This window comes from Mobula birostris, chromosome 29, assembly GCF_030028105.1.
Source record: "Mobula birostris isolate sMobBir1 chromosome 29, sMobBir1.hap1, whole genome shotgun sequence".
Classification (NCBI taxonomy): domain Eukaryota; kingdom Metazoa; phylum Chordata; class Chondrichthyes; order Myliobatiformes; family Myliobatidae; genus Mobula; species Mobula birostris.
In genome coordinates this window covers 26,960,529-26,985,068 of record NC_092398.1, presented here as the reverse complement: position 1 = coordinate 26,985,068, position 24,540 = coordinate 26,960,529, and the positions used below count along the sequence as shown (strand labels likewise).

General features: G+C 51.2%; 1 protein-coding gene across 2 annotated transcripts; it reads left to right on the top strand.

The window, feature by feature from the left end:
- The first annotated feature begins 14,865 nt into the window (after window positions 1–14,865).
- On the top strand, window positions 14,866–23,934 carry hsd17b10 (hydroxysteroid (17-beta) dehydrogenase 10). Of its 2 annotated transcripts, none has more exons than XM_072246218.1 (6): window positions 14,866–14,964; window positions 16,833–16,997; window positions 19,010–19,174; window positions 21,658–21,786; window positions 22,836–22,944; window positions 23,491–23,934. In XM_072246218.1, exons 1-6 carry the CDS (start codon window positions 14,941–14,943, stop codon window positions 23,679–23,681), a joined length of 783 nt encoding a protein of 260 aa, XP_072102319.1. In that variant the 5' UTR covers window positions 14,866–14,940; the 3' UTR covers window positions 23,682–23,934. The 2 variants fall into 2 exon arrangements, with proteins under 2 accessions (XP_072102319.1, XP_072102320.1); XM_072246219.1 differs by lacking the exon at window positions 14,866–14,964 and adding an exon at window positions 14,973–15,276.
- Window positions 23,935–24,540: the final 606 nt, after the last annotated feature.

Here is a 24,540-nt window from a genome sequence, read left to right as displayed (position 1 = left end):
CCATCACACACTCCCAGGATCAGACACAGTGAAGCTCCCTTTAACTAGTGGAGCACTCACCATCTTCTGCTCCTCTTCATATACTTCAGGGGGTGGGGGCAGTGTACAGCAGCCACACCCTCCCCACTAACCCTTTCCATCCAACCGGTCTTTGTAGTCTTTGGGAGATGGGGGGAATCTGGAGCACCTTGGGGAAACCCACATGGTGACAGGACAATGTTCAAACTCCACACACATGCATACAGACACAGAAACATGCAGTCATACACACACACAGACATGCATAGAGACACACATAAACACACATACAGGTGAGTGCGCACACAAGTGTGAACACAGACTCGCTGCACCAGAGGCTGGGATCAAACCCTTGTCTCTGTTGGTGGGACATTAACAGATCTCCCATCTGCTGCTCCCTCTGTGAGGGTAACTTCAGCTTGTTTTTCGACATGAAGCAGTGACTCAAAGACCCAGCCTTAATTGTCCAGAGAAACCAAACCCCTCCTGTCCGGAAATAGAATCAGGCACATTATCACTGTCTTATGTGATGTGAAATGTGTTGTTTTGTGGCAGCAGTACAGTGCAAAAGCTTTAAGTTACTGTGAATGAAAAAAACAAATGTGTCGTGTAGTAGACAGGAGCAATGAGGTGGTGTTCGTGGACCATCAGAAATCTGACGGCGGAGGGGAAGAAGCTGTTATAAATCGTCTTCAGGCTCCTGCACCCACCTGATGGTAGTAACGTGCAGAAGGCATGTCCCGAATGGCAATGGACAGTGCATCATAGAGGGGCCATTCCTCCTCACCAGTGGCTCCCTGGGCTTCCGAGGGAAGGCGATTCCTACAAACGGCACTCTCATGGTTGAGATCTTGCAGCAAGAGGAAACGTGTGCAGAGGAGATAACGAGAACCGCATCACGTCTTCCTCTGACGCCAGCTTTGCTCTCTGGATGCTCCTCAACGCTCGAAAACACTCTACTCCAAGGAGGATGGTGCCCTTGTGCAACTATCTGCACGTAGTGATGTATGGCGTTATTGAGGAAACATCAGTCCTTCCTGGCCTCCCTGTCTAGTTCACGGCCTCAATCCCAATGGGACCCCATCTCTTCCCATTCACTCCCACTGCCTCACTCCCAATGGGACCCCATCGCTTCCCATTCACTCCCACTGTCCACAATCCCAATAGGACCCCATCTCTTCCCATTCATTCCCATTGTCCACTCTCCCATTGGGACCCCACCCTTTCCCTCTCATTCCCACCATCCACACTCCCAATAAGAACCCATCCCTTGTCAGTCACTCCCTGTGTCTGGACCCCATTCCCACTGTTCACACAGCCAATGGGACCTCATCTCTTCCTATTCGTACCCATCATCCACACTCACAATGAGACCCCACTCCTTCACATTCACTCCCATTATTCCCAATCCTAATGGGACCCACAAAGTGAAGCACCCTTTACAATATCACAACTTACACCCCCAGAGTCAGATAGAGAGCAAAGCTCCCTCCACACCGTTCCATCACACACTCCTGGGGTCAGACACAGAGTGAAACTCCCTCCACACCATCCCATCACACACTCCCAGGGTCAGACACAGAGTGAAACTCCCTCCGCACTGTCCCATCACATACTCCTGGGGTCAGACACAGAGTGAAACTCCCTCCACACCATCCCATCACACACTCCCAGGGTCAGACACAGAGTGAAACTCCCTCCGCACTGTCCCATCACACACTCCCAGGGTCAGACACAGAGTGAAACTCCCTCCACACCGTCCCATCACACACTCCCGGGGTCAGATACAGAGTGAAACTCCCTCCACACCGTCCCATCACATGTTCAGGATCTCCTAACTCTGTGAGGGTGTGACCTGAGTTGAGGAGCCCGAACAGCCAGAAGAGGGTCACACCCACGTTGGCTCTCTCTGCCAACCAGCAACGTGCGGTATCAGATAAAAACACTGTGCCGTTATCTCCACACACTGATTTCCTCTGCTGACTGCAATGATCCAATCCCCTTGCTACCGCAGTGACATTTTCCCCTTGCTGACCTGTCCCTCATAACTCTATTTTAATTGTGAGATAGAGTGCAGTCAGTCCTTCCAGCCATTCGACCCATGCAGCAAGACAGCCCAATCACAGGACAGTTTACAATGTCCAATCCACCAACCAAACAGTACGTCTTTGGACCGTGGGAGGAAACCTGAGCACCCAGAGGAAACCCACACAGTCACGTGCAAGCTCCTGGCAGGCACCGTCGGCAACTGAGCCTGGGTTGCCGGTACTGTAAAGCATTGCGCTAACCACTACGCCACTGGGCTGCCCCTGGGTAAGCCCCTTCTTTTTAATACAAAATTTTCTTTATTACAAATTCAGTGCTATAAAGTACATACAAAACAGTGACTAACACACTTATTTCACTACAAATAGACAGTACACATTAAACCAAAATATTCCCATCTCTATCTATGATGGCAATTACACCCCACAGAGCCCAGCGGTCCCGGAATGTTGCTGTGGACAGTGCGTGTTCCTTTTCTATATTAACTTCCGCCACCTCCAGCGGGATCCCACTACTAAGCACACCTTTCCCTCCCCCCACCGCTTTCCACAGGGATCGCTCCCTACACGACTCCCTTGTCCATTCGTCCCCCCCATCCCTCCCCACTGATCTCCCTCCTAGCACTTATCCTTGTAAGCGGAACAAGTGCTACACATGCCCTTACACTTCCTCCTTTACCACCATTCAGGGCCCCAGACAGTTCTTCCAGGTGAGGCAACACTTCACCTGTGAGTCGACTGGGGTGATATACTGCGTCCGGTGCTCCTGATGTGGCCTTCTATATATTGGCGAGACCTGACGCAGACTGGGAGATCGTTTCGCAGATCACCTACGCTCTGTCTGCCAGAGAAAGCATGATCTCCCAGTGGCCACACATCCCATTCCCATTCTGAATGTCTATCCACGGCCTCCTCTACTGTAAAGATGAAGCCACACTCAGGTTGGAAGAACAACACCTTATATTCCGTCTGGGTAGCCTCCAACCTGATGGCATGAACATTGACTTCTCAAACTTCCGCTAATGCCCCACCTCCCCCTCGTATCCCATCCGTTATTTATTTATATACACACATTCTTTCTCTCTCTCTCTCCTTTTTCTCCCTCTGTCCCTCTCACTATACCCCTTGCCCATCCTCTGGGTTTCCCCCCTCCCCCTTTACTTTCTCCCTGGGCCTCCTGTCCCATGATCCTCTCATATCTCCTTTGCCAATCACCTGTCCAGCTCTTGGCTCCATCCCTCCCCCTCCTGTCTTCTCCTATCATTTCGGATCTACCCCTCCCCCTCTCACTTTCAAATCTCTTACTAGCTCTTCCTTCAGTCAGTCCTGACGAAGGGTCTCGGCCCGAAACGTCAACTGTACCTCTTCCTAGAGATGCTGCCTGGCCTGCTGCATTCACCAGCAACTTTGATGTGTGTTGCATGAACATACCCCTTAAACATTGCTAGGCAGTCTACCCAGGCAGATCCTCCTGCCACCCGTTTCCAAGACCCATGGATGGCTGATTTCGCCAGCCCCAGGAACAAGCTGACAAGGACATCCTCATCCCTCCATGCCCCCCCCTTACTGGGTGACCGTATATAAATAGGGTGGGGCTAAAATACAACCAGAAGGCGAGAAGCAGCCCACGCAAGTACGCAAAAATACACTCCATCTACATGTGGTACACGGTCTCCTCCAGCCTGCAGAAGTGACATGTGGCTGGGAGATCCATGCACAAACTGTAGAGTTTATTGCAGGGCACCACTCTGTGCAGCAGCCTCCACCCCAGATCCCCAAGGTGCACTGGAAGAACTCCCTCGGAAAGGGACTTCCATTGGGGACTCCCCCCACCCCCGGGGAGGCCCCAGGGGAATCAGGACTGAGAAAGAGAAAGAGAAAATTCAAAGCAAATTTATTATCGAAGCACGTAATTCTGATTCTGAATTATCATCAAGGTTTGTACATGTCCCCATATATTATGTCACTAAGAGTTATTTTCTTCCAGGCAGTCGCAGTAGAACAAAGAAATACAACCGATTCAAACTTTTAAAACTACACACAAAGACTGACAATGTCGAAAAAAGACAAAACACGAATAAAATTTAATAATAATAATAATACACAAATAAATGATTTATACAGCAACGAAGAGACCTTGAAACCCTGAGAGTGAGTCTGTAGGTTGTGGAATCAGTTCAGAGTTGGGGTGAGTGAAGTTATCCACGCTGGTTCAGGAGCCAGATGGTTGAAGGTAATAATTGTACCTGAACGTTGTGATGGGACCTGAAGCTGCTGCACGTCCTTCCCGATTTCTTGTGGCAGCAATTAGTTAAAGTGAGAAAAACAAGAGATAGAAATGTGGAGGAAAAGGAAGAAACAAATTGAGAGAGAATTAGCGGGAAGGTTGACAGAAATCGAGGAAATGGAGGTAAGTATTTAAAAAGAGGAATGGTAGAGAGAGCGGGGAGAGGGAAAAATAAGACACGAAATGAAAGGGGGAAAGGGAGAGTTAAAGACAGAAAGGTAACTCAGCCAGCGAGTCGGAGCAGGAGATACGGGAACGGGAGTCTCCCAAGCCGCCCAGCACAGCACCAGCCCAAGGGCCACCCAATCCTGATGCTCTCGCCGGGTCGCAAAGCCCGGAGCGCCGCACGGCCTGTGCTCCAGCCTGCAGTGCCCGCGCGAACCACCGGGCGGCAGCAGGGAGCCGGCTCGGCGCTCGGGCGCTCCGTCCCGTGGCTCGCTGCCGCCACCTGGCGGAGGTGCCGCGTCACTGCGCCGTCTCCGGTCAACCGGAGCAAATTAGAATTCGGTTTCTTATCACTGAAAAGTGCAGTGAAATTTGTTGTTTATCGGCAGCAGTACATTGTAATAGATTTATAATTACTAGGTAACAACAAGAAAAACATAAAAATAAAATGTAGTGCCAAAAAAGAGCAAAATAGTGATGCAAAATTGTTGGGCTAATGGCCTATTCAGAAAACTGATGGCGGAGGGGAAGAAGCTGTTCCTGTACCCCTTTGGCCAAAGTCCTGGACTCTTGTGCCAGAAGAAGAAGATGATTTGCTTTATTTGCCACATGCACGTCTCTATAGCATCACTCTTCATTCTCCCACACTCTAATGAACAGCCCCAACCTCTTTCCATTGGCTTTACCTCCTTCCCTCTTTCCGCTTTCCACAGCGATTGCTCGCTCCTTGTCCATTTGTCCCTCCCCACTAATCTCCCTCCTGGCACTTCCAGCTACACCTGCCCTTACACCTCCTCCCTCACCTCCATTCATGGCCCCACACGGTCCTTCCAGACGAGGCAATGACCTGCGAGTCTGCTGGGGCCGTCTATTGTGTCCGGTGCTCTTGATGCGGCCTCCTCTACATTTGTGAGACCCGTCGTAGACCAGAGGGCTGCTTTATCGAGCACCGCCACTCCATCTGCCACAAGCAGGAATTCCCGGTGGCCAAACGGTTCAATACCGATTCTCATTCCCGTCCCAATGTGTTGGTCCATGGCCTCCTCTTGTGGAAACAACACCTTGTATTCCCTCTGGGTAGCCTTCAACCTGATGGTACGAATATTGATTTCTCTTTCTGGTAAACAAATTTCACCCCCCCCCCCACCCTCCATTCCCCACTCTGGCCTTTTATCTCCTCTCATCTGCCTATTACGCCCCCTTGGGTCCCCTCCTCCTTCCCTTTCTCCTGTGTTCCACTCTCCTCTCTTATCAGATTCTTTCTTCTCCGGTCCTTGACCTTTCCCACCCGCCTAGTTTCACCTATCACCTTTCAGCTAGCCACCCATGCCCCCCCCCACCCTTCAGTCCCGAAGAAGTGTCTCAGCTCGAAACAACAACAGTTTATTCATTTCCATCGACTCTGCCTGACCTGCTGAGTTTCTCCAACGTTTTGTGCGTGTTGCTCCAACTGCCCAGCATCTGCGGACTTCCTCGTGTTTATGGTTGACTCCCTCCATTGTGCTAACGGTGGAGAGGGTTCAAACAAGGTTCACAAAAATAATGCTGGGATTGAAAGGCTTGTTTGATGGCTCTGGACCTGTACTCACTGGAATTCAGATGAATGAGGGGGGGGATCTAACTGAAATCTATTGAAGGTTGAAAGGGCGAGATAGAGTGGATGTTTCCCACGGTGGGGGAGTTGTAGACCAGGGGACACTGCCTCAGGATCGAGGGATGTCTATTTAGAACGGAGATGAGGAGGAATTTCTTTAGCCAGAGGGTGTTGAATCTGTGGAATTCATCGCCACAGATGGCTGTGGAGGCCAAGTCATTGAGTATATTTAAAGCAGAGGTTGATAGTCAGGGCATGAAGACATACGGGGGGAAGGCAGGAGTCTGAACATAAGAACATAAGAAACAGGAGCAGGAGTAGGCCATCCGGCCCATCGAGCCTGCCCTGCCATTCAATAAGATCATGGCTAATCTGTCCGTAAATTCAGCTCCATCTACTTGCCTTTTCCCCATAACCCTTAATTCCCCTACCATGTAAAAATCTATCTAACTGTATCTTAAATATATTTAGTGAAGAAGCCTCAACTGCTTCCCTGGGCAGAGAATTCCACAGATTCACCACCCTCTGGGAAAAACAGTTTCTCCTCATCTCCATTCTAAATCTTCTCCCCTGAATCTTGAGGCAATGTCCCCTAGTTCTAGTCTCACCTACCAATGGAAACAACTTATCTATCCCTTTCAAAATTGTGTATGTTTCTATAAGATCCCCTCTCAGTCTTCTGAACTCTAGAGAGTATAGTCCCAGTGACTCAATCTCTCCTCATAGGTTAACCCCTTCTTCTCTGGAATCAACCTGGTGAACCTCCTCTGCACCACCTCCAAAGCCAGTATACCCCTCCTCAAGTATGGAGACCAGAACTGCACACAGTACTCCAGGTGCGGCCTCACCAGTACCCTGTATAGTTGCAGCATAACCTCCCTGCTCTTGAATTCAATCCCTCTAGCAATGAAGGCCAACATTCTGTTTGCCTTCTTAATAACCTGTTGTATCTACAAGCCAACCTTTTGCGATTCATGAGCAAGCACTCCCAAGTTCCTCTGCACAACAGCATGATGCAGTCTTTCACCATTTAAATAATAATCTGCTCCTCTGTCATTCCTTCCAAAGTGGATAATCTCACATTTACCAACGTTGTATTCCATCTGCCCACTCACCTAACCTATCTATATCCCTCTGTACACTCTCCACATCCTCTGTACAATTTGCTTTTCCACTCAGCTTAGTGTCATCAGCAAATTTTGCTACACTACACTCAGTCCCCACTACCAAATCATTAATGTAAATGGTAAACAGCTGCGGGCCCAGCACCGATCCCTGCAGCACCCCACTCACCACAGACTGCCAACCAGAGAAACACCCATTTATACCAGCTCTCTGCCTTCTATTGGTTAACCAATCCACTATCCATACCAATACACTTCCTCTGACTCCATGCATCCGTATCTTATTTATAAGTCTCTCGTGCGGCACCTTATCAAACGCCTTCTGGAAATCCAAGTCTACGACATCTACCTGTTCTTCTCTATCCACTGCACTCTTTATGTCCTCAAAGAACTCCGGTAAGTTTGTCAAACAGGACCTGCCCTTTCTTTTTTTTGCTGTGTGTGCCTGCGTGCGTGCGAGTCTGTGCGTTTGCATGTCCGTGTGTGTGCCACGATGATGTCTTTTTCATGGCTTTTACAAGGCGCGGAACGAGAGAGAGACCGTGTGGCGCGCCACTCCTCACACAGACATTTTCGCAGTATTTTCCCTTTACTTTACGAGGTCGAGTTGCGATCTCGACACTCAACTCGGCACGGATGGAAAGCGTACTCGGGAGCGGACCCGACTAGTTTCGAACCCGGGAACCTCCGCTCCCGGGTCTGGCGCCAATGTTGTTGCGCCACCAGCCGGCCCAGGACCCGCCCTTTCTGAATCCATGCTGCGTCTGTCTAATGGAACCGCTGCTTTCTAAAAGTTTCGCTATTTCTTCCTTAATGACAGCTTCAAGCATTTTCCCGACTACAGACGTTAAGCTAACTGGCCTATAGTTACCCATCTTTTGCCTACATCCTTTTTTAAAGAGTGGCGTGACATTTGCTGTCTTCCAATCTGCCCAGAGTCTAGCGAATTTTGGTAATTCATTACAAACGTGTCTACTATAACCTCAGCACCCTGGGATGCATCCCATCAGGACCAGGGGACTTATCCACCTTCAGGCCCTCTAGTTTGCTCATCACTATCTCTTTAGTGACAGTGATTTTATCAAGGTCCTCACCTCCCATTTCGTTCATAACATTCTTCTTCGGTATATTAGACGTGTCCTCCATCGTGAAGACCGGCACAAAATAGTCGTCAATGCCTCAGCCATTTCCTATCACCCAATATCAATTTCCCCTTCTCATCTTCCAAGAGGTCTACGTTGACTTTAGCCACCCTCAACCATATGACTATATAACAATTACAGCACAGAAACAGGCCATCTCGGCCCTTCTAGTCCGTGCCTTCTAGTCTCTTCCGCTTTATATATTTATAAAAACTTTTGCTATCTTCCCTTTCCTTATTTCTTGTTTAGTTGTTCTCTGTTGCTTTTTAAAGTTTTCCCAATCCTCCAGTCTCCCACTACTCGTTGCAACTTTGTACACCAGGGGTCCCCAACCTTTTTCACACCGCGGACCGGTTTCATATTGACAATATTCTTGCGGACCGGCCGACCCGAGGGGTGGGGTAGGGTTGCCAACGGACAAGAGTAGCAGTCAAATACGCTGGGTTTACCCCGAAAAATACTACAATGACCATGAAACCTTGCGCAGGCACCAGTGTGCATGCGTGTACGATTTTTTTCTACAAATCGTTTTTGGCAATTCTGTTCGGAGGGGGGTGTTAATCACAACCAGAATATAGGTGATAAGTGGCTAATACACTCAATTTCATTTCTAAAAGGGTTTATCTAACGAATTTAATATCAAACACACAGCGCATATCTTCCTTGCATGAATATAGCGATAAGTCAATGATCAGGGGAGGACAGGGGAGCTTGAAGTAAGTGTTGAATGAACTTCCAGTAGAAGTGGTAGAGGCAGGTTCTATATTATCATTTAAAGAAAAATTGGACAGGTATATGGACAGGAAAGGAATGGAGAGTTATGGGCTGAGTGCAGGTCGGTGGGTCTAGGTGAGAGTAGCGTTCAGCACGGACTAGAAGGGCAGAGATGGCCTGTTTCCATGCTGTAATTGTTATATGGTTATATGAGTCAATAGCATCATAACATTTTAAGTAACATTTGGATATTAAACACAGCACATATTTTCCTGGTATGAACATATAAAATCATTGCAACACACCAATATCGCTGAATCAGTGGGAGCCCTGGACTTGTTTCCCTGCAAGGAGACGGTCCTGTCGAGGGGTGATGGGAGACCGCGATACTCAAACGGGGTTCCTTATGTCCAGTCTATTCCGCAATTCAGTTTACGTTGCTTTCATTGCAGAGATACGTTGGAAATGGAAGCAACGTTTTCAGTGCTTCCGTGGCTATCTCAGGACTTTTAGCCTCGACTTTGATCCAGAATGCCGACAGAGATGTTATGTCAAACATACTTTTCAGCCCGCTGTCATTTGCAAGCTCGAGGAGTTGATCTCCTTCCTGCGCTGACATGGATGACGCGCGGGTAATGACCTCGCGTGCGTAATGGCTCAACAGTGGGCGTGACAGGGAATGAGGAAAGGTGCAGTGACTCATATCACCAAATCATATCGCTTCCTCGTGGCCCGGTAGCCCATGCTTTGCGGCCCGGTGGTTGGGGATCACTGTTGTACATGAGCTTTTAATTTGACACTATCTTTCATTTCCCTAGCTATCCAAGGCTGGCTCTCCCCACACTTACTGTCCTTACTTTTGACTGGAATATACTTTTGTTCAGCACTGTGAAAAATCTCTTTGAAAATATTCCACTGTTCCTCAACTGTCCGACCAAATAGCCTGTGCTCCCAATCCACATTAGCCATCTCCTCCCTCATCCTGTTGTAGTCTCCCTTGTTCAAGCAAAATACACTAGTTTTAGATCTAACTGTTTCATCCTCCTTCTGAATGTGAAATTCAATCATACTATGATCACTCTTTCCAAGAGGATCCCTGACTACAAGATCGTTAATCTTACTTGTCTCATTGCACAGGACTAGATCTAAGATCCCTTGTAGGTTCACTAACATGCTGCTCAAGAAAGCCATCACGGATGCATTCTATGAAGTCCTCCCCAAGACTTCCTTCACCAACCTGATTCACCCAATCCATGTGGAAGCTAAAATCCCCCATGACAATTGCCGTTCCGTTCTTACAAGCCTCAGTTGGTTAATCACCTCCGCCACTGCAATATTTTTATTAGGTGGCCTATAGACAACACCCACCAGTGATTTTTTCCTTTTACTATTCTTCATCTCTACCCAGATGGACTCAACATCCTGCTCCATAGATCTTATATCGTCTCTCACAATCGCCCTGATCTCATCCCTAATCAAGAGTGCCACCCCACCTCCTCTGCCTTCCTGTCAGCTTTCCGTATTACCTGATACCCTTGGATATTTAATTCCCAGTCACCTCCACCTTGCAACCAGGTTTCTGTAATGGCCAATAAATCATATGCCTTGGTACTGATCTGTGCCACAAGTTCACTGACCTTGTTTCTAATACCACGGGCATTTAGATAAAGTGCCCTTTATACTCATTGTCCTTTTAGAATCTAGTGACCTGTGCGATTTTTGCTTTATACTTTTATGCACTCTACTCTTACTTTTTTCTTCGCTAACTCTAGCTTTGGTCTCTGCATCACTTCCCTCTTCCTTTCTGTGTTGGTTCCCATCCTCCTGCCATATGAGTTCAAAGCCTCCCCAACAGCACTAGCAAATAATCTCCCTAGGACGTTGATCCTGGCTCTGCCCAGATGTAGACTGTCCGGACGGTACTGGTCCCACCTCCCCAGAAGCGGTTCCAATGCCCCAGGAATCTGAAACCCTCCCTCCTGCACCACCGCTCAAGCCACATATTCATTCTAGCTCTCCTGCTATTCCAACTCTGGCTAGCACGAGGCACGGGTAATAACCCTGAAATGATTACCCTTGAGGTCCTATCCTTTAATTTATCTCCTAGCTCCCTAATTCAGCTAGTAGGACCTCATCTGCTTTCTTCCTAAATTGTTAGTCCCTACATGCACCACGACAGCTGGCTGCTCACCCTCCCTTTCAGAATGCCCTGCAGCCCCTCCGAGACATCTCTGACCCTTGCATCCGGGAGGCAGCACACCACACAGGAGTCCTGTTTGCAGCCACAGAAGCTCCTCTCTAGTCCCCTTACCATGGAATCCCCTACCACAACAGCTCCACCACTCTTTCTCTTGCCCTCGTGCGCAGCAGAGCCACCCACGGTGCCATGATCCTGGCCTTCACCCGATGAGCCATCTCCCCCAACAGACTCCAAAGCAGTAAATCTGTTTTGGAGGGAGACGACCGCAGGAGACTCCTGTACCATCTTCCTGCTATCTTCCTGTTGGCCACCTGTTCCCTATCTTTCCTCAGATCCTTGAACTGCAGTGTGAACAACTCACTAAATGTGCTATCCACAGCATTCTCAGCATCTCGGATGCTCCAAAGTGAGTCTGTGTGCAGCTCCTGCGGTCTGTCAGGAGCTGCAGCTGGACGTTGGGGCTGAGAGGGAACATGGATCAGGCACGATGAAATACCAGAGCAGACTCGATGGGCCAAATAGCCTAATTCTGCCCCCTGCGTCGGATAACTCACGCTCTCCTCTCATGACTACCATCAGGGAGGAGGTACAGAAGACATTCATGGCTTTAGGAACAGCTTTTCCTTCTCTGCCATCTGATTTGTGAGCAGCGTCTGAACCTGAGAATACTGCCTCATTGTTCATCTCAGCCCAATTAAAGCTATGTAATTTATAGTTTAATTTTCAGAGATTAGGATTAAAAATAACCTTTATTAGTCACACATGCATCAAAGTATTGAAACATATAGGGAAATGTGACAGTGCTGGGCCTGGAGGAGTGGCCGTGATTCTAGTGGCAAGCAGAGTACACCCGCAACTCACCAACCCTAACCCGTACATCCGGGAACAAACTGGAGCACCCGGAGAAAACTCGCGCGGTTACCGAGAGACCTTACAAATTCCGTATGGACAGCAGCAGGAAGCCAACCCTGATCTCCGGCGCTATAAAGCATTGTGATACCCACTTCACTACCCTGCCGGCCCAGTAGGGGTCCCAGGGTGGTGTATCCCAAGGGGCACTTACAGTCCCAGAGTGGTGTATTGCAAGGGTCACCTATGGTCCCAGAGTGGTGTATCCCAAGGGTCACCTACAGTCCCAGAGTGGTGTATTGCAAGGGTCACCTATGGTCCCAGAGTGGTGTATCTCAAGGGTCACCTACAGTCCCAGAGTGGTGTATTGCAAGGGTCACCTATGGTCCCAGAGTGGTGTATCTCAAGGGTCACCTACAGTCACAGAGTGGTGTATCCCAAGGGGTACCTATAGACCCTGAGTGGTGTATCCCAAGGGGTACCTATAGACCCAGAGTGGTGTATCCCAAGGGGTACCTATAGACCCTGAGTGGTGTATCCCAAGGGGTACCTATAGACCCTGAGTGGTGTATCCCAAGAGTCACCTACAGTCCCAGAGTGGTGTATCCCAAGAGTCACCTATAGACCCAGAGTGGTGATTCTGAAAGGTCACCTAATGGGGGATCCTCCCCATTTCCATTGTGAAGTTGTGATGCACTGGGAAAATTTGATACGTAACTGGGGCATGTCTCTTCAATCAACATGAACCCTGGACAGGGCACAAGACTTAAATACAGAAGGCCAGAGATTCTTTCTGCTCTGCCTCTCCCCTTCAGTAGAAGACACAAAAGCATGAAAGCATGTACCACCAGGCTCAAGGACAGTTTTTGTTTATCCCATTGCTATAAAGTTCAAAGTAGATTTATTGTCACAGTGCATATTGGTCATCATGTACAACCCTGAGGTTCCTTTTCTTGCAGGCATCCACAGTAGAACAAAGAAATACAGTGAAAAGCACACACAAAGACGGACATCCCAGGTGGTTGAAAGATGATAGGTTGGTGAGCCTTTCAGTAGTAGTGGGAATGTAATTGGAAAGTTATCTCGGGGCTGGATAGACGGGGACTGATTAAGGATAGTCAGCATGGCTTAGACAATGGCAGGCTGTGTCACACCAATCTTATAGAGCTTTTAGAGGAAATTACAGAGATGCTGATGAAGGCAAGGCAGTGGATGTTATCTACATGGACTTCAGCGAGACATTTAACAAGGTCCCGCTTGGGATGTTGCCCAAGAAGGTTCAGTTGCTCAGCATTCAGGATGAGGTAGTAAACCGGATCAGACTGTGGCTTTGTGGGAGAAGCCAGGGAGCGGTAGTAGAGGGGTTGCCTCTCTGACTGGAGGCCTGTGGAGTGCTGCAGGGATCAGTGTTGTTTGTCATCTATATCAACAATTTGGATGAGCATGTAGCAAATTTGCAGATGACACCAAGATTGAGGGTGTATGGACAGTGAGGAACACTATCAGAGCTTGCAGCGGGGTCTGGACTAGCTGGAAAAATGGGCTGAAAATATCAGAGGGAATTTAATGCAGACAAGGGCGAGGTTTTGCACTTCCGTAGGGCCAACCAGGGTAGGACCTGCATAGCGAAGAGTAGGGCCCCGAGGAGCGCGGTAGAACAAAGGATCTGCAACTGCAGGTCCATAATGCATTGAAAGTGGCGTCACAGGTAGCTAGGGTCGTAAAGAAAGATTATGGCACTTTGGCCTTCATAGGTCAAAGTATTGAGCACAGGACGCAAACACGAGGAAATCTGCAGATGCTGGAATTTCAAGCAACACACATAAAAGTTGCTGGTGAACGCAGCAGGCCAGGCAGCATCTCTAGGAAGAGGTACAGTCAACATTTCAGGCCGAGACCCTTCGAAGAGTCACCAATGTCTTACACAACTTTTTTTTAGACTATGAAGACACGTAGTTTTTTAAAATAAAAGAGGACTACGTGTCTTCATAATCTAAAAAAAATTGTATAAGACATTGGTGAAGCTTAGAGGATTGAGTGCAGTTTTGGTCAACTGCCTACAGGAAAGGTATAATTAAGTTTGAAAGAGTACAGAGAAAATTTACAAGGATGTTGCTGGGACTGGAGAACCTGGGTTATAAGGAAAGATTGAATAGGTTAGGACTTTATTCCTGGGGCGTAGAAGATTGAGTGGAGATTTGATAGAGGTGTACAAAATTATGAGGGGTATAGATAGTGTAAATGCAAGCACACTTTTACCGTTGAGGTTGGGTGAGGCTGGAACTAGAGGTCAGGGGTTAAGGGTGAAAAGTGAAACATTGGAGAAATGTTTTCAGGGAGGGTGGTGAGAGTGTGGAACGAGCTGACGGTATAAACCGTGCGTGCGAGCTGCATTTTAAAGTTTAAGAGCAGTTTGGACAAGTACATGAATGGTGGGGCTGTAATGGGCAGAGGCAGTGGCCACTTTATCCGGGGTACACCTGTACTGTATACCTATGCGTTAATGCAAATGTCTAATCATCAAATATCTAATCATCCAATCATCGGGCAGCAACACAATCCGTAAACGGTGGCAGGAATATTACTGAAGAACCGATTGGCTAGTTGCAGAATACCATACTACGACTGGCTAGAGCTGGAAGTAAAATGATTGGCTGGTCTGAATACCGAGCCGAGGAGACGGGCGAATAGTTTTCAGGGGGCGGGAGGCAGAGCCTTGAACAGGATTGGCTGGACGCGGGTGAGGGCGGGACGGCCGGACGCGATTGGTCGGCGCGGCCACCTGCAGTGTAAAGCGGCAAGATGGCAGCCATCCGCTCGGTGAAGGTGAGGAGGGCGACCGGGGATCCGGGGCGGCAGATCGGGGGACCACGTCCGGCAGCAATCCGCCGAGGAGCGGGTCGCGGGTCTGATACCGAGTGCGAGGCGTCGGCTGGATTTCGTCCCCGAAGGACGTGGGCGCTGGCAGCCAGTCAGTCTCCGTGTCCTGGGACGGTCACCTCGCCCCTGGGCGGCGCATTTCGGTGTCCCCCACAGCCACTGAGCGGTGTACCTCGGATCGGAGTCGGGTTAAATATCACCGGCACATGCTGTGAAAGCTGTTGTCTTCGCATCATGATAGAAAGAATCGTAATTATAGTAAATATATATTTCATACTTATAAATCATATAAGTGGTCCAAAATTAAAATTAAAGCGCAGTGAGGTGGTGTTCATGGGTTCAATGTCCATTCAGAAATCGGATGGCGGAGAGGAAGAAGCTGTTCCTGAATCGTTGAGTGTGTGTCTTCAGGCTCCTGTACCTCCTCCCTGTGGTAACAATGTGAAGAGGGCATGTCCTGGGGTGGGGTCGCCTTCCTTAGCCATCGCTCCTTGAAGATGCCCTGGATACTGGGCAGGCTGGTGTCCATGATGGAGCTGACTGTGTTCACAACTTTCCACAGCTTCCCAGTGTGGTAGCCACCTCCACCCCCATACCAGAAGGTGATGCAGCCAGTTAGAATCCTCTCTGTAGAAACTTGCGAGTGTCTTTGCCGACACACCAAGTATCCTCAGGTTCCTGATGAAATAGAGCCGCCGTTGTGCCTTCCAGGGCCGCCTATTGCCCGCAGGGGGCGTGTCCCGGGGCTGCCTACAGTCCCCGAGTTGGCGTGTCCTAGGGGGCCGCCTATTGCCCGCAGGCGGCGTGTCCCGGGGGCCGGCTACGGTCCCGAGTTGGCATATCGCAAGGGCGACCCAGATTCCCAGAGTGCTGTTTTGTTAGTTGGTTTGTAATTGTTTATCAGTGAAAAGCTTGTCTTGTGTATTGTACATACAGATCAATTCTTTACACATGCTTTGAGGTAGTTCAAGGTGAGCCTATAGTAGAGTGTAGAGTAAAGTGTTACAATTACAGGGAATGAGCAGTGTGGTTTGGCAGAAGGGTTCATGATCATAGCAATATGGATTGTGAGGTCGAGAGTCCATCTTGTGGCTGGAAACCGTTCAGTAATGGCACAGGAGTGGGGTGGCAGCTGCTGCTCCATGTGTTTGGGCTTTTGTATGTTCTGCCGAACGGGAGAGGGGAGAAGAGAGAATGTTTGGGGTGATTAGGGGTCTCTGATGACGCGGGCATTGACAAGTGTAGACAGAGTCTGTGGAGGGGAGGCTGCTTTCCGCGACGAGCTGAGTCGTGTCCACAACTCCCTGCGGTTTCACACGCGGCCGCCGTACCGAGCCGTGCACCCCAGCAACCGCCCCCGTGCCACAGAGCGGATCGGACCGCGTGGTGTTAGACCCGACAAGCCGCCGGGGGGGCTCTCCGCACGGAATTCAGCGGCTCTGCATCCGTGCCAAGAGATTTGGAAAGGAACGGGGTCGGTCAGGGAGGTGCAGAGGGTGAGGCGACGCAGGAGGGTGATGTCGGCTGTCGGGTACTGGGGGGCTGCCGGGGTTGGTTTATTTTCTTGTTTTTTTTTCTCTGCCTCTCCTTCCACCCAAACCATTCACTCCATCTTACCCCCTTCCCTTCCCCCTTCCCCCTTCCCTTCCCCCCTCCCCCCTTCCCCTCTCCATTTCCATTTCCTCCCCTCCAACGCCACCATCCATACATCCAACTCTTTCTCTACTGCTCCACCCTCCCCACTTCTGCCCACTCCTGCCTCCCCCCCACCCCACCCCTGGCCCTCCCACTCCCTCTCCTCACCCCACGTTTAGGGGATGGTGGCCCTGGTGACAGGTGGAGCCTCGGGACTCGGCCGAGCCACCGCAGAGCGCCTGGTGGGCCAGGGAGCGAGCGCCGTGATCGTGGACCTGCCCTCGTCCCGTGGATCCGAGGTGGCAAAGGCGCTGGGGGAGAGGTGTGCTTTCGCTTCCGCCGACGTAAGTGAATCTGGAATCTGGGGTCTCGGTGCTGCCTCCTCCTCTCCGCACCTTCCGCGGGGCAACGCCGCTCCTCGCGCAGCGTGGCGCTACGTTCCCACCGCCCACCTGCCGGGCAGAACACCATCTTAACACCCCTCTGGTGGCACGGCACCTCCCCTCCCCTGGCAGCGACCCGCTCTGATAAAGCAGAGCTGGCCTCACATTGAGAAGCAGAAATCGGGGTCCCGTCTCCGCCCGGCCAGGTGTGATCTCAGCAGGGTGTTGAAAACCTGGCATCCCGTTCTCCGCGGGGACGGTGGGGGGTGGGGGGGTCACAGACTCCGTCGAGGTCGAGTGTGTCGCCAGACGCACAAGTCCAGGGCTGCGTGGTTGCCATGAAAAGCTTTCAGCAGCGCGGCCAGTCTGTACCGTCGCAGAGCGTTCGACGCCCGTACTCGCTGGAGTTCAGGAAAATGAGAGGGGATCTCACTGAAACCTAACGAATATCGAAAGGCCGAGATAATAGTCAGAGAACATTCTAGTGCAGTACGGTCCTTTCAGCACACAACATAGTGCCGACCTTGATTATTTATTGCGATACAGCACGGAGACGGCCCTGCAATCCTATCCTAATCACGGGACAATTTACAATGACCAATTGGTGTACCGTCTTTGCACTGTGGGAGGAAACCAGAGCACCTGGAGGAAACCCCACAGGGAGAATGGACAAGCTCCTTACAGGCAGTGGCGGGACTTGAACCCGGGTCGCTGGTACTGTAAAACATTGTGCTAACCACTACACTACCCTACTGCCCTTTACACTACACTACCCTACTTTACCATCAACCTCGTCCTTTCCTCCTACGTAGCCCTCCGTTTTTCTACCATCTATAAGCCTACCACAGGGTTTATTAAATACTTAGTTCTCCACCACGCACCAACCACTCTCTGTGTAAAGAACTTGCTTCTGACAAACCCCTCTAAACTTTCCTCCAGTCGCCATAGAAGTACACCCTCTGGTGTTAGCCATTCCCGGCCTGGGGAAAAGTCTCTCTGGCTAGCCACGCAATCTGTGTCTTGTCATCTTGTACATTTCTATCGAGTGGCCTCTCGTATCCTTCGTTCCGGGCAGAAAAGCCCTAGCTTGCTCAGCCTATCCTCAGAAGTTATACACTCTAATCCAGTAAAGGGTAATGAATGAACCATATACCATATAACAACTACAGCACGCAAACAGGCCATCTCGGCCCTTCTAGTCCGTGCCGGACCCTTACCCTATCCTAGTCCCACCAATCTGCACTCAGCCCATAACCCTCCATTCCTTCCCTGTCCATATATCTATCCAATTTAACTTTAAACGACAACATCGAACCTGCTTCAACCATTTCTGCTGGAAGCTCGTTCCACACGGCTACCACTCTCTGAGTAAAGAATTTCCCCCTTGTGTTACCTCTAAAATTTTGCCTCTTAACTCTCAACTCATGTCCTCTTGTTTGAATCTCCCCCACTCTCAATGGAAAAAGCCTATCCACGTCAACTCTTTATATTTTATTCTGCATTGTTATAGTTTTACTTTGTTCTATCTCAAATGACTGCATAATGATTTAGAAATAAAGATTATTTTTCACACATCCATTGAAACATTCAGTCAAATGTGTCATTTGAGGTGACGCAGTCTGACGATTGTGCCGGGGGGGGGGGTGCAGTTTGCAAGTGTCACCGCGATTCTGGCGCCAACATAGCCAGCCCGCAGCTTACTAACCCGAACAGCTTTGGACTGTGCGAGGAGACCCACGCAGTCACGAGCAGCGCGTACAAACTCCTCGGAGGCTGTGGCAGGGATCGAACCCGGGTCGCTGCTCTGCTGCAGTGCTGCGCCTAAACCGTCCTTTTTGAACCCTCCCCTCCCCGCCTTAAAGCCCTGCGCTCCCGTTTACTTGATGGACTGCAGCGTAACGCTGAGGTCATAGGGTCCCAGGGGTGGGGTCGATCGGACTGGTGATGCCCCTTCCTCTTTTCCCGTCACACAGGTCACCTCCGAGTCGGACATCAAGGCCGCCGTGGCCCTGGCGAAGGAGCGGTTCGGGCGGCTGGACATCAACGTCAACTGTGCTGGCATCGCGATTGCCGTCAAGACCTACAACTTCAAGAAGGAGCTGGCCCACGGCCTGGAGGACTTCCACAGGGTGGTTAATGTAAGGGGGAGTGGGCACAGGGTGGTCAATGTAAGGGGGAGTGGGCACAGGGTGGTCAATGTAAGGGGGGTGGGGAGTGGGCACAGGGTGGTCAATGTAAGGGGGTGGGGAGTGGGCACAGGGTGGTCAATGTAAGGGGGGTGTGGAGTGGGCACAGGGTGGTCAATGTAAGGGGGTGTGGAGTGGGCACAGGGTGGTCAATGTAAGGGGGAGTGGGCACAGGGTGGTCAATGTAAGGGGGTGGAGAGTGGGCACAGGGTGGTCAATGTAAGGGGGAGTGGGCACAGGGTGGTCAATGTAAGGGGGGTGGGGAGTGGGCACAGGATGGTCAATGTAAGGGGGGTGTGGAGTGGGCACAGGATGGTCAATGTAAGGGGGTGTGGAGTGGGCACAGGGTGGTCAATGTAAGGGGGTGGGGAGTTGGCACAGGGTGGTCAATGTAAGGGGGGTGGGGAGTGGGCACAGGGTGGTCAATGTAAGGGGGGTGGGGAGTGGGCACAGGGTGGTCAATGTAAGGGGGTGGGGAGTGGGCACAGGGTGGTCAATGTAAGGGGGAGTGGGCACAGGGTGGTCAATGTAAGGGGGTGGAGAGTGGGCACAGGGTGGTTAATGTAAGGGGGAGTGGGCACAGGGTGGTCAATGTAAGGGGGGTGGGGAGTGGGCACAGGGTGGTCAATGTAAGGGGGGTGTGGAGTGGGCACAGGGTGGTCAATGTAAGGGGGGTGGGGAGTGGGCACAGGGTGGTCAATGTAAGGGGGGGTGGGGAGTGGGCACAGGGTGGTCAATGTAAGGGGGGGTGGGGAGTGGGCACAGGGTGGTCAATGTAAGGGGGGGTGGGGAGTGGGCACAGGGTGGTCAATGTAAGGGGGGTGTGGAGTGGGCACAGGGTGGTCAATGTAAGGGGGGTGGGGAGTGGGCACAGGGTGCTCAATGTAAGGGGGAGTGGGCACAGGGTGGTCAATGTAAGGGGGGGTGGGGAGTGGGCACAGGGTGGTCAATGTAAGGGGGCGTCATTGGGGGTTTTTTAATTAAATGCAATGGTGAACAATAGCCAGATCAGAAATGCTGATCAAGTCACTAGTTCCCAAAGGGAACTCTCATAGACCAATCAGATGATTCACTGCTGCTCAGCCATAGAACACAAAAAAATCATATGTACAATTAAAATTAGTAGAAATACTGGAGTCATAATGATCATGATGAAGACTGCTGGAGAGAGAGATTTATACACATGCTGTCCTCCATAATTCAAAGAGATTGAAGGGTGACAAAACGTGGCAGGAGCACTTGGAACTAAAAACTCATCCCTACCGGGAGAAAACAGCATCTGTTCTTTCCGCACTGTTCTCCAGCAGTTTAAGGACTAAGTCCAGCCGGAACATAACTCACAAGTGCTCTTGAAGGTAACCCTACCTACCAACAACCAAGCATTGCCATCCTGGTCCCCTTCATGATAGCTCATGAAGAAGCATGTGACTTCCCTCCCAGAGACGATAGGTGTTTGTGCACTCGACTCTTGAAGGCTTGGACCCCATCGTCACAGATATTTCCAGCCACAGCATCTGGAAGGCTGTTCTGATAGCACAGTGAGAGTGGGTTCAGCCTGGGTGCATTACTGAGGAGATCGGTGGATGCCTGCTCCGAGACGCACCCGGCCCCTTCCCGAGTAAGACGTACGGTAGAACACAGCGATCTGGGAAAACAGGTCCACAATTCCTCGAAAGTGGTGTCACAGGTAGATGGGGTCATTTAGAGGGTTTTGGCACATTGGCCTTCAAAATATTGAGTCCAGGAGTTGGGATGACATGTTGAAGTTGGTGAGGCCTGATTTGGAGTATTGCGTGCAGATCTTGTCACTCATCTACAGGGAAGGTATCACTGAAGATAAGATTGAAACAGTGCAGAGAAGATTTTCCTGGTTTTGAGGACCTGAATTATAGGAAGTTTGGACTCTGCTCCTTAGAGCGCAGGAGATCGAGGGGAGATTTGATGGAGGTAAACCGTGAGGGGTATAGATAAGGTAAATGCAAGCAGGCTTTTGCCACTGAGGTTGGGTGGGACTGGAACTATGGGTCATGGGGTAAGGGTGAAAGGTGAAATGTTTGAGAGGAACACGAGGGGGAGCTTTTTCACTCAGAGTGGAATGAGCCGCCAGCGGAAGTGGGGAATGCGAGTTTGATTGCAACGTTTCAGCCAAGTTTGGATAGGTACGTGGATGGGAGAGGGTATGTTCTAGGTACAGGTTCGGCATGGAGTAAATGGGCTGAAGGTCCTTTTTCAGTGTTATAGTGCTCCATTATTCCAATACCCCCGATATCGATTCGACCACACCCACACGCTGGTGGCGGTGTGGGGGGGGGGGTGGCGGTTTTAAGTGGCTGATTTGACCCCACCCACTCAGGCCTCGTGTGTTGTTGGGGTGTGGTCCTTTACGGTGCTAGGGGGGAGCTGTCTGACTCTGAGCACGCTCTGTCTCCCGGCAGGTGAACGTCTGCGGGACCTTCAACGTGCTGCGGCTTGCCGCGGCGGAGATGGGCAGGAATGAGCCGGCCGCCGATGGCCACCGGGGCGTGATCGTCAACACCGCCAGCGTGGCCGCTTATGACGGGCAGGTGGGTAGCCCGCACCCACCCTGAAACCCCTTCCCCTTCGGACCAGGGGTGTGATCGCTGGGGCTAACAGTGGTGCAACTTGCTAGGTCACACCACCCACCCCCCGCCCACAATAGAGAGACAGGAGGACGGCCATTCGCTCCGTCCCAGGGCTCAAGGGCAACAACACTCCAACTATGACCTCTGACCAGCTGAACTCTAACCCTTTCAAGCAGTACCACTGCATGTCAGGAGTTTCCCCGGTGTAAGTATCACCCACAACCCGAACCCCGAACTGGTTCAACCGCGTTGGCATGCATGGTTCGGAAAGCTCACCAAAACCTCCACTTCCTTGGCAGACCACAGGGCGTAGCAGGAGATTAGGGCCAATCAGCCCATCAAGTCTGCTCTGCTGATTTACTATCCCTCTCAATCCCCTTCTCCTCTGCCTTCTCCCCGTAACCTTTGACGCCCTCACTAAAAGCCTACTCGCTACCACAACGCTTTACAGTACCGGCGACACGGGTTCGATTCCCACCACAGCCTGTAAGGAGTTTGTACGTTTTCCCCGTGACCGCGTGAGTTTCCTCCCACGGTCCAAAGGCGTACCGGTTGGGAGGTTAATCTGTCGCTGTAAGCTGGCCCGTGATTAGGCTGGGGATCGTTGGGAGGCTGGAAGGGTCTATTCCACATTATATCTCATAGTATAGTCAAGCCCTGCTTTAAATGTACCCAATGACCCGGCCTCCACTGCTGACTGTGGCAATGAATTCCACAGATTCACCCCCCTCTGGCTAAAGAAATTCCTTCCCATCTCTGTCCTGGGACATCCTTCTTTACTGAGGCTGTGTCCTCTGGTCCCAGACTTCCCCCGCTGCAGGAAACATCCTCTCCGTGTCCACTCTATCGAGGCCTTTCAATGTTCAATAGGTTTCAATGAAATCTCCCTTCATTGGGGCCGGGTGTGGGGGGGGGGGTCACAGAGACGGAGGGTGTGGGGGCCTGAGGGGGTCACAGACTGCGTGTGTGGATTTGGGCTCTAACAAGCTGTGTTTATCCCTCACTGTTAGGTAGGCCAGGTGGCCTACGCTGCCTCGAAGGGCGGCATTGTGTCCATGACGCTCCCCATCGCTCGAGACCTCGCCTCACAGGGGATCCGGGTGGTCACCATCGCCCCAGGTACGGTCCGATGTGGGTGGAGAGGGAAACGGGGAGAGAGGGTGGATGAGGGAGCAAGAGACGGAAAGAGAGGGGGGAGGACCAGGAAATGGAGAGTGAAGGGGGGGAGAGAGGTGGAAAGGGAGACGGGGAGGGAGGTGGGGTCTTAAGGCCTATGGTCAGTAAACTGTTTGATCTCTTCTTGCCCTAACTCTCCCACCCTCCTAATCCCCTCCTTTCTTTGCCCCCATTTCACTCATCCCTTCTGCTCCACTTCCATCCTCCAACTCACCTCCCTCCTTGACCCCTTCTGTCTCCCCCTTTTGCCCCACTTCACCTCCCTCCTTCTCCTATTCCCTTCCTCTGTCCCCTTCTTCCCTCACCCCCTTCATCATGCTGCCTCCCCTTTCCTCCCCCTTTATCCCCCTCCATTCTCTTCACCCACCTCCCTCTTCCTTCTCCTACCCCCTCCATCCCTCTGCCTCCCCTCCCTATGGCTGCCTTACCCCTCACTCGGCCCCTCCCCATCCCTCTGCCTCCCCTCCCTGTCTTCTCCCCAACCCGCAGGCCTGTTCTCCACCCCTCTGCTGGAGGGCCTCCCGGAGAAGGTGCTCACCTTCCTGAGCCGCCAGGTTCCCTTCCCCAGTCGGCTGGGCCAGCCTGAGGAGTACGCCCACCTGGTGCAGGCCATCGTGGAGAACCCCATGCTCAACGGCGAGGTCATCCGCCTGGACGGTGCCATCCGGATGCAGCCTTAGGGAGCCAGTCGGCAGTCTGGGAGGGGGCAACTCCCATCGCCCCCACCACCACCCCCTCATCGCCGATCCTGGTGCTTTCTGTTCGCCTGCCTGATCAGGATACTTGGCATTCTTCCAGGAAGCAAATCCGCTTGTTTATCTGCAGTTTGCCAGATTCGATCGGAATAATGGTGTACGAACACTATTGGCAAAGCAATCTGGGACAATACAGGATCCATTTTGTTACTAACAAGTAAAGTACATGTCCACATTCCTTCCTCTTTGTCATTTCATAATGAGGCCTCTGGCGATCAGGGTCGACCATATTGGGTCCAAGCTGTCCAGATACGCAAGTCAGGGCAGTACGATACAGAGAGCCAGCTGTTGTCCATGTAGCACGCTTCCCCCCTCGCAGTGCATCTGATGAACCCAAAGGAACGGCAGAGTTTGGCACCAGCATTGTCGCAGGAGTTGCCAGTCAGCATTGAACTCAACGTAGGACTGCCTCAGGGACTCCAGCTCCGGATTTTTCCCTCGGGGTTTACTCTCGAAGCCTCTCCCATGAGTGGGTAGAGCAGCAAGACAGTGGAGGCTTGAGATCAGAGTTTTCCTTCTGGATGAGCCGACGAGCCCCATCTCCCCAAAGGGTCTGGATCTAAGGCATCAGCAACCTACCTTTGCCCCTTCTCCTGTCAGTAGAAACGGTTCCACCGGGCTTAGTAGCTAAGCCACATGTGAAGGCCGGGAGCTGGACTTAGTTGTCAGAGGCTATGTGAGACGCACGCCATTGCGAGCATTTAATATGTAGTGGGAGCTTGTGCCCATTACCATCCCTGGCTATAACAAACTTATTTCATGACACATTTCACCAAATAGCGTA

What these genes read in the sequence shown, in the direction of transcription:
- hsd17b10 (XM_072246218.1), top strand. Translation starts at nt 14,941, where the DNA reads ATGGCAGCCATCCGCTCGGTGAAG. An exon ending in ACTTCCACAGGGTGGTTAAT is followed by an intron (nt 19,175 to 21,657) that starts GTAAGGGGGAGT and finishes GTCTCCCGGCAG; the next exon opens with GTGAACGTCTGCGGGACCTT. An exon ending in GGTGGTCACCATCGCCCCAG is followed by an intron (nt 22,945 to 23,490) that starts GTACGGTCCGAT and finishes CCCAACCCGCAG; the next exon opens with GCCTGTTCTCCACCCCTCTG.